We start from the raw sequence: 12076 nt of genomic DNA on the forward strand, positions 1-12076 counted from the left end.
GCTACCTAAGCTTGGTGAGGGACCTGCAGACGTTACACCTCGCACAGCTTCCTAAAACTGCAAACATGCTTCAGCGCAGCGTGCAGGAATATGACTCAAAGCTAACATTTTTATATCAGCGTTATTAGAGACACGATGCTTGGTGCTCATGTGAGACTACAGAAGAGGCAGAAAGATGCTGTCTGAAGCCCTTTAATGTTGCAAAGATTAGAGGTCTTCCTGTTGGTCTGATTGTGAGTATTTGTGTGACTGCAGATGCCACAAGGAGTTGAGATAAGCTGGAATCCCGGTTCATCCTCTAGAGAAAACAGGATCTCATTCCAGTGAGGGAGTTTCCCGGTCAGAGTCCATTTCTCGAGCCTTGTTCCAAAGCTCACAGCGGGCCCTGCAGCCCGGGGTTGGGCAGTGATGACAGAGCGACTGCAGATGGACGAACATCAACACACGTCTGCACCTGTTGTCGTACTGAAAGCGAGGGGAGCCCGGCTCGCCACGTGGGGTTAAACACCCTGCGGCGTCGACATATTCATGAACAGAGCCTCAACTCTGAGACAAATCCAAGCCCCCCGCCTTACTCCCACGCATGCATTCGCTGCTTAAAGCGTTCAGGAATCCAGCATATCATGTTCCGACCTGATCTAATGCGCCCACCGCGGGCAGCGATCTGTCCGGATCTGCTGCCAGGGTGCCGGTCTAAGTTTAGAGACACAACTGTGAGTGATTGTGGTTGGAAAGGAACGCCTTCCCTCCACAATCGGAGACATCTGCCTCTCTGAAACTGAACACTGCTGGGTGCTAATGCATGCTCATGCTTGATTCATGTGCTCCATTAGTTTCTGCTCGTTGGATTCGAGCTGTGATGAAATAAAGATTTCAGGAGGCTCTCTAATGGAGACCCGCCATGTTTCTCCTTGTTTTCTGTCATAATGGTGAATCTTTTTATTAAACACGTCCAGATTTTCAATTAATGAGGTCGACATTTGACCCAAAAGCTCAGGTTACACACTGCTCGCTTCTGTTTGGGAGGGGCAGCCAATCAGAAGAGGGTTGGCTTGAAGAAGGAGGAGCTTGTTTCAAACAGTTAAACAAACAAAGTGTTGCATTCATGTACATAAGGATTATTTTGAACTGTGAGTCATGGCGAGCTTCTCTGGTAGCGTCCGAGTTATAAAATCTGGGAATGAGCAGAAGGAATCTGACAGCTCCGGGGTGTAAAAGCGAGCGCCGGCATGTTGACTTTGTCTGTGACGGGATGTTTGCATACTGACACGACAGCGAGAGCAGCGACCTTATCGTGCGCTCGCCAGTGAGGAGAAGCATGCTCGAGCCTGCGGCCTCACTCAGCAGATCATATGGTTGCTTTGTCAGGACAGTCATGAGTTGTTCCAGAAGTTCGTGTGTGTGTGTGTTTCCATTCCACTCTGTTCCACTCCTGCAGAGCTCGGGGTAAACCCACAACAGGAAGTGAGGCATCAGTTGGCTGTAATGGCGCTGTGGCATCCCCCAAGTTTGTGCCAAGTGACTCTCACAGCTCCTTACAGAGCGGCTCTATTCTTAGCACATGTGCATGAAGCAGAGCTGCTGTTAGTCTCTGAGCCCCGTCGTTCCTCAGTGAAGCTGAACTGAGACTAAAGCGCTCTTATAATAACTGTGTCGCTGCTGAAGCTACGTGGACCAAACGCTGAGCTGGAACGTTCTCTTGAAGGTGGATGTTTCCATGTTTTCAGAGACAGACGTCTTCAGGTTTCATGTGGATAAGATGAGCAACCTCTGCTGGTTACAGTTACATCTTCCTGCTTTGTCTCTGTTTTAGTCACAAAATGATGGAGCACATTATATGATTTTTTTCTTTAGTCGGCTACATGAATGAATAAACAGTTGAATCATGGTGAAACAAATGTATTACTGGAGCCTTTTCATCACTGACCAGTTCATTTTCGAGAACAGTCCAGTCCTGCGTCTCTATGCCAGCCACAGAGGCTGAAGTGCATCCAAATATGTTTCTAAATATCTCGATTTTCTGACTCTGTTTGTTAGCTGTAGAACAGAATTGGGGGAAGAGGACTGAATTCTCCTTTTATAGGCAAAGTTTAATAAGCTACACTTCCTCAGTGACTGTGTGGAAATCAAAGATGGACAGCGATGTTTGCGGCTCTACAAAATTCAAACTGCCTTCATGTTTTTATGAATTCAGCCATTGCACGTGTCAGCCCTGTGGGTCCCTGATTGGTGGAAATTCTCGTGCAATCAGCGCACACAGACTCTCCTGATTATTAGAGACTGTTGATGATAAATGTTAGTTTTCTATATGCGTTCTGTTTGCCGTCATCCTAAAAAGAGGCAAAATAACTCAGTGGATATTTCACTTACCCACAGGTGTAGTCCGGTGTCATTAATGGTGGACGGTTTACTTTCACTCACGCACAGCACGAGCCGTCAGCGTTCACGTGTGTTAGTTAAACATGTCTAATATTGTGGCTGTGACCATCAGTGATTAGGTTTTAGATCTCACCCTGGGTCAACACACCTGACTCACATGATTAGTTCATTACCAGACCTCTGGAGAACTTCAAGACATGCTGAGGAGGTCATTTAGCCGTTTAAATCAGCTGTGTTGGATCAAGGACGCATCTAAACCTGCAGGACACCGGCCCTCGAGGCCTGGAGGTCCCCACCCCTGCTCCAGCCGATGTGCTTTGTCCAGTGTTTTCCTGTGTCAGTACAGAGTCTTCCTCCATGGCCTACATGCTCGTCGTGGTATGAGAAGTAGCCACACCCTCACACACACAAACATTGGTAAAGCCGTTCAGCATTGTTGGGTTTGGAAGGCAGGAGTCTGTCTTTTCACATAGATGTATGAAATGTCTTTTAGAACGCCTGACGTTAAAGTCACGATGGGAAACACAAGCAGAGTCATTGATAAAGGCTTTCTGTATAAAGTGGGACTGACCCCACTCATGTCATTTACACTTGATAAACAAGTGTCTGCTGTTGTCAGATCCAGTTTTTACCAGCTTCGCCTTATTTCTAAGGCCAGGCGCTATATCCCGTATAAAGACCTAGAAAAGCTCATCCACGCCTTTGTAACGTCAAGGCTAGATTACTGTAATTCACTTTACTGTGGTCTCCACTCTACCCTTTTACATAGATTACAGACAGTTCAGAATGCTGCAGCACGCATTCTAACTAAAACCAAGAAGTTTGCCCACATTACTCCTGTCCTTGCTGATCTGCACTGGTTGCCTGTCAAATATCGTATTCAATTTAAAATTTTGTTGTTTACTTTTAAAATTACCAATAACACTGCACCAAGCTATCTTAAGGAACTTTTAAACCCATATGCTCCTGCTAGGGCTTTAAGGTCATCCTCACAGTTGCTGCTGGTTCAGCCCAGATCTCGACTGAAATCTAGAGGTGATCGATCGTTTGCTCTAGTTGCACCGGAGCTGTGGAACAATCTCCCGATTGGCATCTGAGCGTCTGATTCTATTCATTCTTTTAAATCACAGCTAAAAACATATCTTTTTAAACTTGCCTTTTCTACCAGTTAAATGCTGGCTTGCTTGCAGTGACCTATTGTATTAAATTCTCAGCTTTCTTTCCATTATTGGTGTCTTTTATCATGGTGGTACAGTCTTACCTTGCTATAACCTATGTGCTGCAGTTTACTCTTATTGGTGGCTTTATCTGTGAACATAATTCGTTACCTTTATGTATTTGATGTTAATGTGTGAACTGTTTTATTTTTTATTGTTTTATGTAAAGCACTTTGGTATGCCCAAGGCTTTTAAATGTGCTCTATAAATAAAGATTGTTGTTGTTGTTGTTGTTGTCATCATGTCGTCGCTGAAGGAGCTCGGCTGCTATTTTTGTGCTGCTTCATTTTCAAGGTTTTGTTTTGGACTCTAAACCCAGAGCTGCTGAATCGTAGTCCCGAGGCCGTCTCAGGACTACAGACCACCTTCCTCTCAGTACCTACACTCTGATCACGTTTATGCTTTTAGCTCATGTGGTAATGTGGAAATAAGACGAGCGTCAGCGCGAGCCGGACAGTAAGCATTACATCATCGCATCCTGGATTCACTCTGAGGGGAGACGAAGAAGAATCTTTTTTTTTTTTACCTGACTCCCAACATTTACACCAGTGGTCCAGAGCTGCACCGCATCATCCAATCACATCTCTTCACAACTCTTCTTCACACTCTCTCTCTGCTGGTTACCAAGGAGACAGTGGAGTCTGAGAAGTGGAGCGATGGTTTGGCGTGGATGTGTTTCTTTCTTTCCTTTCTCTTTTGGCATCCTCAGAGTGGAATTTTACCACCTGGACTCCTGATCGTCTGCTATCGTGCTGCAAACGAGCACGCTCGCAGGCCGTGCACGTGCAGCCTGTGTGCATGCATCCATGTAAAAGAGCAGTTGCGCCCGTGGCTGTGTCACCTGATCCCCGCCGTCCCACCTGTTCTCACCATTCTCTCTCCCTCGGTGATCCTGTAACTCCCGGCAGGTCGTGAGCACGCTCTCTCCTGCCAGGAATCTGTCAGCGGCGACAGGAAAACGTGTATTTCAGGACAAGCTTCGACCAGCCGGAGAGTGTCTCGAGTAATGAGCTGACCTTGATCCGAGTGGATCAGTTCAGGCTGCACCGGCAGAGTTTGAAAAGGAGGGTGGGGGTGTAATTAGTTTGTTGAACTGAGAAGGAAAGCTGACATGACGAGCCTTACGGTTACGTCTGTCCTCTCAGTGTGTCGCACCTGCACGCAGGTGAGCACCTTACAACTTTGCCTTCATTAAGAAAGTGGAAACGGTGGCACAGTCACACTTCAAACCTGCGAGTTCAGCATCGGTGAAATGTTTGGGGGCCGTCCATCATCCATCCGTGTGTCACGGACACAGATCCTGTGAGCAGGATCCAAACCGTTTAGTGCCGTGGCAGCGTTAGAGGAAAAGAGTTGGGTATGGTCATTGGATGAGTGGGAAAAAATAAGACAGGAATTCAATGAAAAGGTGGAGGCAGACTGACAGATGGACGGGGGAAATGGGATCAGGCGACGGATGTTTCCGGAGTGGGCGCTGGGGATTAGTGCGAGTGTTTTCTGGGTATCTTCTTGCATCCAGACCCACCCGGCTGTTTGCTCGCTCGGTTCCCCGAGGTCTCTTACAGCTTTCAGCCATCACACACAGACACGGCCGACAGCTCCCATCGCCTGTTATACGTCTTTATGGACTTCAGCCCCCTACACACACGTGCACACATGCTCCGTGCACACACACACATACACGTGCACACATGCTCCGTGCACACACACGTGCACACATGCTCCGTGCACACACACACATGCACACACACACGTGCACACATGCTCCTTCTGTCTCTGATTCTGTAGGATGTTTGCTGCAGTGCTGTGCAGCCTCCTCACCCTCTGCATCTGCCCTCTGCTGTTTTTGCTTTCTCTCTAACCTTGATTGATCTATTTGAAGAGTGGAAAAGAGCAGGAATCTGCTGCGTTCTCCTCTTTCTCTTGGCTTTCTCCTGTTTTTGTTTTTTCTTTGTCTTAATGCTTCGCTCTGCACGCTCCCTCTCTCTGCACCTCCTGCTCTGGTGTCAGCACTTCTCTCGCCGTCTTCATGTCGTTCATGCTGGTTTGACCCCCGTGAACCCCCGGCTCACTGGACTTGTTTTTTTTTATTGATACCAGCGTGCAGCTTTGGGACTGAGGTGTGACGCTCGATATGATGCACAATCACCCCTGAGCAGAAAAACCGTTTTGTGATGGTAAAGAAGCGTTTTTAGTAGATTAAAAGGTAGTTACTGTTTTGACTGAGACTCTCTTACTTCATATTTAAGAGTTACCTTCATTCTTTTTGTTTGGGAGACTCAGAGGAGGAAGTTTGGTATCAGCAATAAGTTTGCTGCTAACATGTTCCAGCAGCTAACCAGATACAAAGAGATGCTTAATGTGTTGAACAGACACTACTGTGGTGATGCTAAGCTAACTGCTGCTGGTCTTTTTCTTTTCTTAAACCTGATTGGTTACCAGCCCTGTGGTAGCTGGGATAGGCTCCACCCTGTGCTGTGGGTGTTTATGTTAGCTTAGCTTAGGTTAGCATAGCATAGAAACAAAACAGAAACTTGGCAGCGTCAGGTCTTAACCTACATCTGCACTTTAGCTCACCTTCATATCTTCCTTTTAAAAAGGAGTTTTTTCTCACCACTGTTGCCAACTGCTTGCTTGTATGTTGCTGTAATATGATTGGAGGGTCTTCACCTTACAACAAAAAGCACCTTGAAGCAACTGCTGTTGGAATACAAATAAATACATTTATTATAAATAAAAGTGAATTGAATTCATGTCCAGGGTTGGTTTATAGCATTTACCTTTTTGTGGCTGCTGTGACAGCATTGCATCATTTCCCAACTGTATGGTGTTTGAGAGACTGAGTGTGCACACAGGAGTGAGCACCTCGTTGATTTCTTTGATTAATAAATATTAACTTTGTGACAATAAATCAGCTGCCTCTCCACTTTCTTTCTGATCGTGTGTCATTGTCTTGGATAACTGATCTAAATCTTTAAGTTCAGTTTTGCGTTACTCTTTATCCCCCAGTGTTCCTCCTGCATGGTGTTTTGTCTTTACATCCACACATGCACAGCAGATCATGTGCATTTCTACTTGTATGAACACACGGCTAAAGATTTACTGCTGCAGAGGCCTGAGGCTGAGCCTAACCCATTTTTCTATATAAATAATTAATGACAGTCAAACATTTTTGAATGTTGCTCACAAATAAGGAAACAGTTTGTCTCTATAACTAGAGCCAAAAAAGTAACGTGCACTCAAGCTGACGTCTAAGACGTTTTGCTTTTAAGGAATGCCATCCTGGAATGATTTCATGCAGGGTCGTTTATCTTTGGTTTTTCTCAGTGTCGGTGAAAATGATCTCTGAAGCTGCTCTCAGGAATATATTTGAGCTAAAGAGCTTGGCTAGCTGTGTTTATGCTAAGCTAATTGCCTCCCGGCTTCAGGTTTATACTCGACATGACACACGAGATTGATATCGATCTTTCTTATCTCGCGCCCAGGAGAGACGCAGATGATTCCTAAAACGTGAAGCTGAGCCGAACATAAAACTAAAGCCGTTTCCTCTCCTCGTGTTTCCACAGATGCAGATACTCGACAAGTTCCCAATTGAGGGAGGGCAAAAAGACCCGAAGAAGAGGATCATCCCATTTCTCCCAGGTGATAGCCTGCTCCTGAGCTCTCGTTATCTGAACAGGCTCCCATATTAATAATGTATGACTGGCACTCGCAGGGCGTCTGTGTGTGTGTGTGTGTGTGTGTGTGTTACTGCTGATGAGGCATTATCTGTGACTTTCAAATCTCAGCTGTGTTTTCGTGCCTGTGCGTCTGTGTGATGTTCATTTTTGGATGTGGAGAGTGTCTGAGTCACATTATGATCGTGCATGAATGTGATCACTGGATTATGCTGTGCTCGCGTGTCTGTGTGTGAGAGATCGACAACACGCACACACACACACACCCGTCACATTCAGGTTGATGGTGACCTGCAGCGGTGGGCACGATGCTGCCTGTGTGTGTCCGCCTGTGTGTGTCCTCCATGTAGATTCTCCAGCTCTGTGTGTGCTCAGGCAGTAAAAGGCTTCTGTGTGTTCACAGCAGTTTATTTTGGTAACCGCTCTGTTTAAGCTCCGCGGCCAACACGTGGTCCCAGCATCAGCTTTATAGCCCCCCCCAACCCTCCTCATCCTCACACTCACAAACAAAACCAATCTAGAAACCCACCAAACACAAACCTCCCACTTTGCTAGAAAGCCAGTGGCGCCACATGCAAACATAACCGACTGTCTGCGGATGCACGCTCAGCTCGGACTCTTAATGGACTCTTTCAGTCTGAAGTTGCAGGACAACGTTTAAGTTTCAGAGCTCAGCAATAAAAAAAAAAAATCACCAGGCGTGCAGTTTTTCTACTGTTTTGTGTATGGAAGCCAAAAAGCGCCAAAAAAGATTAGATTATTAAATAAATGTAAAAACAAGAGTGTTTGGGAGCCCACACGGTGAGTGGGTTTAAATTAGTTTATATTCAAGAGGAGGCTCACGGCCCCACAGCAGGGACTGTGGATACGTTCAACATATAAGGTCCACTTAGCTTCAAACCATTCTCCTGTCGCCACACTGAGCTCTGAGATCTTCTCTAATGATCACGCTGTTTCCCTGAGCCGATTGGTCAGTGAGCGGCTGTTTAATGTGTGCTGAGCTCCTCGTTGGCTCAGAGGCAGCTCAAGCTCAAACACCTGCACAGGACCAGAGACGGTAACATGGAGGCTTCAGGTTCTGTAGAGAGAATATGTGCAGTTAGATGGTGTTTAAGGTCAAACTTTTCAGGCTGCAGTGAAACAGTCATGTTGTTGTGGCCTCTGGCTCATTTGTCTGGGATCAACTGAAAAGGATCCTTTACAAAAGTGCGACTGAGTGAAAGTTACTGTATGATCTTTGCATTTATATTCTGGTATCACTGCATGTCTTCATGCAGCATTTAGCATTTGAAAATGTCTGCTTCTCTTTACTGTGTGTGTGTGTGTGTGTGTGTGTGCGTCACAGTGTTGACTGAAGCCTCGTTGCTGTTGTTGCTGTAACATCACATTAGTGCTGCTCCAGCTCCAACGTTGCACTGTTTTTGTAACTCACGGGGAAAATGGGACTAAAGTCTGTGCTGGAGGATTCCCCTTTAAACAGTAATTCCAGGGTTCCTCACACAACAGAGTGCACGACCCCGGGCCTGCCGGGGTGGGGGGGTGACACAGCTGGAGTGTGGGCCTGAGATGTCATTCATTACTGACATCTCCTGACAGGTCTGAGTATTACAGGAAGCTTTGGCTGCTCTGCAGAATCAGCTAAATGTGTATTTTTAGGGATGCTGTGCATGTCTCCAGTATTTACTCTCCTTTCCTCTGTTGGCCGTCACCTCCATCCTTATTATTTTTTGTCCCCTTTCCTCCCCTTCCAGGCAAAATCCTGTTCCGGAGGAGTCATGTGCGAGACGTGGCCATGAAGCGGCTGCGTTTCATCGATGACTACTGCAGGGTAAACGTCCCTCAGCTTCTCGTCTGTCTGTGGGGGGGCATCCCCGAGCCTGTCAGGGGTCAAGGGTCACGATCCGTGCTGTCTTTCACACGCTGTTCGGGGGGGGGGGGGTGCATAAAACTTGCACACCTTAACCCTGGAGAACCCACTGGGTCAGAGCCGACCCCATTGGTTTTCTAGGCAACCCACGGGGTTAAATTTGACCCCGTGGGTTCTCCAGGGTTAAACTGACCTCCATTATTTTAAAGTCCATCTCGCTAACGACCTCCTCCCCTCGTTTGCTGGTTTTGTTTCCAGCAACAAAATCAACATAAAAGCGACGAGCGTTTGTAGTCCTGCAGCTCCAGAGTGACTTTCCTTATCACTTCCTGTTCCCACTCTTATTAGTTTTTTTAATCCTCCATCGTGCCCTCCCCCTCTTCCTTCCTTCCTTCCTCTTGGCTCAAAGCTGCACGAGCAGAAGGGAGATTCAGGCTCTGATGTTTGTCTCACGCATAATTATGCAGCAGTATTCCTCGCCTGTGTCAGGCAGGGTTACCCACAGCATTAGCTCAGTAATTGGGACTAGTTTAAGAAGCAGTTCCACACATGTGAAGTGAAGCTGGTCCTCAGCTCAGCACAGGCGAAGGTTCACACAAAAGCCTTTTCATTATCCAAATCAGAATCAGAATCAGAATACTTTATTGATCCCTGGGGGAAATTATTTTTTGTTACAGTGCTCCATTTTAAACCAACATTAAGACAAGACAGACAATACGCTAACTAAGAATAGTACAATATATACATATATATACATACATACATACATAAGTCACTTATAAATAAATAGTTGGAAAAGAAACATGTGTAGCTGTAGCAGCAAACAGTGTGTTAAGTGGATGCGTTGTACAGGGAGATGGCCACAGGCAGGAATGATTTCCTGTGTCGTTCAGTGGTGCTTTTCGGTAATCTCAGTCTCTCACTGAACGAGCTCCTGTGACTGACCAACATGTCATGGAGTGGGTGGGAGGTGTTATCCAACATTGTCTTTATCTTGGACAGCATCCGCCTCTCCGACACCACCTTGAGGGAGTCCAGCTCCATCCCCACAACATTGCTGGCCTAAAGCGCTCCAGTGTTTACAGTTGCTACAGCGAGCTGGTGTTTTTCAGCCAGCACGCCGAACTGTTTACTTCCTGCATCCTGTTTATGAGGCAAACACAGAGGAAGAGAAATTATTCTCCAAGGATGGGCTCCCCGGAGCCTGCAGGGTGGAAACCCGGCCGGCTGCGGGTGCACGTGGCCTCTACTGTGGATAATATAGGATCGGATGAATGAAACATGAAGGCAGCTCAGACTGTGGCAATTTAAATAAAAAGCCTACGCCGTACATATGTTGTGTATATTTCACGGTCCAGCACGCCGAGCTGTACGAGAGTCACTCCTGCAGCTGGAGCCAGTCCCATCATTAAATATAGATATTTAGACTGACATGTGATCCTGTCTCTGACTGCGGGCTGCTTCTGTGTATGAACAGTGATTGATTGTGTGTTTGTGTTCTGCAGATGTGTAGCCAAGCACACACATGCAGTAGTCTGCATCATTCAGCTTATATTGAGTAAATATAAAACAGTTGCTCCAGAAACAGAGATCTAAATTTAAACTGATGTTATTTTTATTTATAGCACTCAGTGGGAGAAATACAAGCTGCACATAACTCTGCTATATTTCCGCTTTATAGAGATTGAAGTCCAACAATCTGCTGTATGTCTGAGAGCTGGTGCCTTAGACCTGCAGTGTCTCTACTGACCAGCAGGGGGCGCTGGCTCTGAATGCCGATGATTCTAACTCTACTCATTATTCTGATGAGTTTATTAGCTCGAGCACTGTTTTCAAGTCTTGCTGAATACAACATAATGTGCGTTTTGTAATTTATTGTCCCGTTTAGAGCTGAGAAAGGAGGAATCAGGGTTTGCTTTGAAGTCTCTCCTGTATGATTCTTCATTAATCGTTTCTATACAGGTCATGGTTTAATATAATAAACTTATTTTCAAGCTCAGGTAGAGTCTGAGGATGAAACTGTGGAGCGTCTTCAGAGAGGCGCTCACTGTCACTCTCTCTGCAGGCACTGGTGCGACTCCCTCCTCAGATTTCTCAGAGCGAAGAGGTGCTGCGCTTCTTCGAGACGAAGGCTGAGGACGTCAACCCCCCCGTGGAGTGAGTGAAGCACACTGTGGACAAACACCGCACACACAGGTTCTGTATAGGCTAATCCGCTGGCTAATTTCTGTAGCTGAATCAGCTTGACACACCCTTCCAGGTGAAAGTGGGTGTGGCTTAGATTGGCATCACTTTTAAAGGAGGGCTATGACATCAGCATTATAGAAACTTGAAGTGTCGCTCTTCCTCTCAAAGGTGAAGAGTCGAATGTAAAAGCATTTAAATCCACAGCTGCTCCATGTTTCAGGGGTTTAATCACATGACCAGCTGGTGTCATGTGTGGCGCCACTGTTAGCTGAGCGTAGCTAACATCAGCTACTGTTTGCTAGCTTTACTGTATGACAATTCCATTGTTTGTCACTAAGCTAAATGTGTTATTAAAGCAGCTGAATAACTAACTTTGTTGGCAAAGTGAAAATGTGTCGTTTAATTAGCAACATTTTGATAACCATCCGCTGCATTAGCATGTAGCTAACTGTACACACTTCATGGCAAAGGAAGCTAAAATCATTTAGATGGTCATGCTAATTAGCGTGTAGTTTGTCGTAGAAACACTCGTGTGAAACAGGAAGTTTTTACTGTTTCTTGGTCAAATAAACTACAAATCCACACAGGAAGTTGAGCGTAGCATGTTGATTAGATTGCACAGGTTTACAGCCGAGATGCCGCCACAGGAAAAGCAGCTTGTTTGCTCTGCCTCCAGCCTGGATTAGTCTATGCAGTACACACACACGCACACACACGTGCATGCAGACACTGTAAATTGCTGGCACTAA

The 12076-nt window shown here is 46.1% G+C and overlaps 1 protein-coding gene across 5 annotated transcripts in view; it reads left to right on the top strand.

The window, feature by feature from the left end:
- The window catches only part of sh3pxd2aa (SH3 and PX domains 2Aa), a 101297-nt gene that overhangs the window by 26455 nt on the left and 62766 nt on the right, over nt 1-12076 (top strand). For all 5 annotated transcript variants that reach the window (XM_080880445.1, XM_080880447.1, XM_080880446.1 and 2 more), the window contains 3 exons: nt 7163-7238; nt 9025-9101; nt 11206-11297. In XM_080880445.1, coding sequence (XP_080736571.1) covers nt 7163-7238; nt 9025-9101; nt 11206-11297 — 245 coding nt within the window. Of the gene's footprint in view, nt 1-7162; nt 7239-9024; nt 9102-11205; nt 11298-12076 lie in introns of those variants that run through there.

This window comes from Rhamphochromis sp. 'chilingali' (assembly GCF_963969265.1).
Source record: "Rhamphochromis sp. 'chilingali' genome assembly, chromosome: 4".
NCBI lineage: Eukaryota > Metazoa > Chordata > Actinopteri > Cichliformes > Cichlidae > Rhamphochromis > Rhamphochromis sp. 'chilingali'.